This window comes from Cynoglossus semilaevis, unplaced genomic scaffold (assembly GCF_000523025.1).
Source record: "Cynoglossus semilaevis isolate Cse_v1.0 unplaced genomic scaffold, Cse_v1.0 C19021686, whole genome shotgun sequence".
Lineage (NCBI taxonomy): Eukaryota > Metazoa > Chordata > Actinopteri > Pleuronectiformes > Cynoglossidae > Cynoglossus > Cynoglossus semilaevis.
In genome coordinates, this window is record NW_007588476.1 from 1 (window position 1) to 763 (window position 763).

General features: G+C 39.8%; 1 protein-coding gene across 1 annotated transcript; it reads right to left on the reverse strand.

Moving 5' to 3' along the window:
- Positions 1-41: 41 nt before the first annotated feature.
- Positions 42-679, reverse strand: LOC103399428 (inositol 1,4,5-trisphosphate receptor type 1-like). Its single transcript, XM_008338117.3, has 2 exons — positions 488-679; positions 42-205 (listed from the first exon to the last, which is right to left on the reverse strand). Exons 1-2 carry the CDS (start codon positions 657-659, stop codon positions 42-44), a joined length of 336 nt encoding a protein of 111 aa, XP_008336339.2. The 5' UTR covers positions 660-679.
- Positions 680-763: the final 84 nt, after the last annotated feature.

Below are 763 nucleotides of genomic sequence, written 5' to 3' on the forward strand. Positions count from 1 at the left end.
AAGTGAACACTATTCTTGGAGAGCATTATCACGCATCATGTTCAGAAAAGTTTGAACGTGTGTTGGGAAACGGGTAACTTACCTCCTCCGATGCCCTCCAGAGGGTAGAAAAAGGCCACTAACAGGTTTACAAGCACAGCCAGGTTAAAAGAAATGCTACTCCAGAACGACATGTTTCTGGAACACCAGTACAAGATGGGCTGGGCTGTGGGCAGAAGAAGGGCAGCAAATAAAACATGTGACAGGCAGCACTTCTCTATCTGCTTTGAAGTCACAGCAGGGAGTGAAATAAAATGGAGTTTTACAAACACTTTAAACAATAAGATGCTTTTAAAGATGAGTTGCCTTGTGAGCAGAATTTAACTGGTACTTCAGATGATAAGATAAATAAACCAGAGCCCACTTAATAAATTATTTGAGAAAAAACAAACAGGTAATATTGTTTTTGTTACTAGTATTCTAGTAACTCTATTGTTCTATTTTGTACCTCTTAACTTTTTCTGCCAGATCATCTCATTGAAGAGATCCTCAGAGCGTAAGAAGAAATCATTGATTTTGCTGCCTTGCTCATCTCTCTCTGTAGTGTAGTAAACACGCAGCTTGGACTCTTGGGTTAGGAACTCACAGATGTTTGGGACAGGAAAGACGATCTGCTCCATGGTCCGATCCAGTCGTACAATCTGTACACAACCAATCAGCCACTAAATGACACGGCATCTCATTGTAATTACTACTATTACATATAACACTAACAGTGACAATA

Coding starts and splice junctions, on each gene's coding strand:
- LOC103399428 (XM_008338117.3), bottom strand. CDS start 659: ATGGAGCAGATCGTCTTTCCTGTCCCAAACATCTGTGAGTTCCTAACC. Junction 206..487: donor CTGGCAGAAAAAGTTAAGAG/GTACAAAATAGA, acceptor TTCTGCCCACAG/CCCAGCCCATCTTGTACTGG.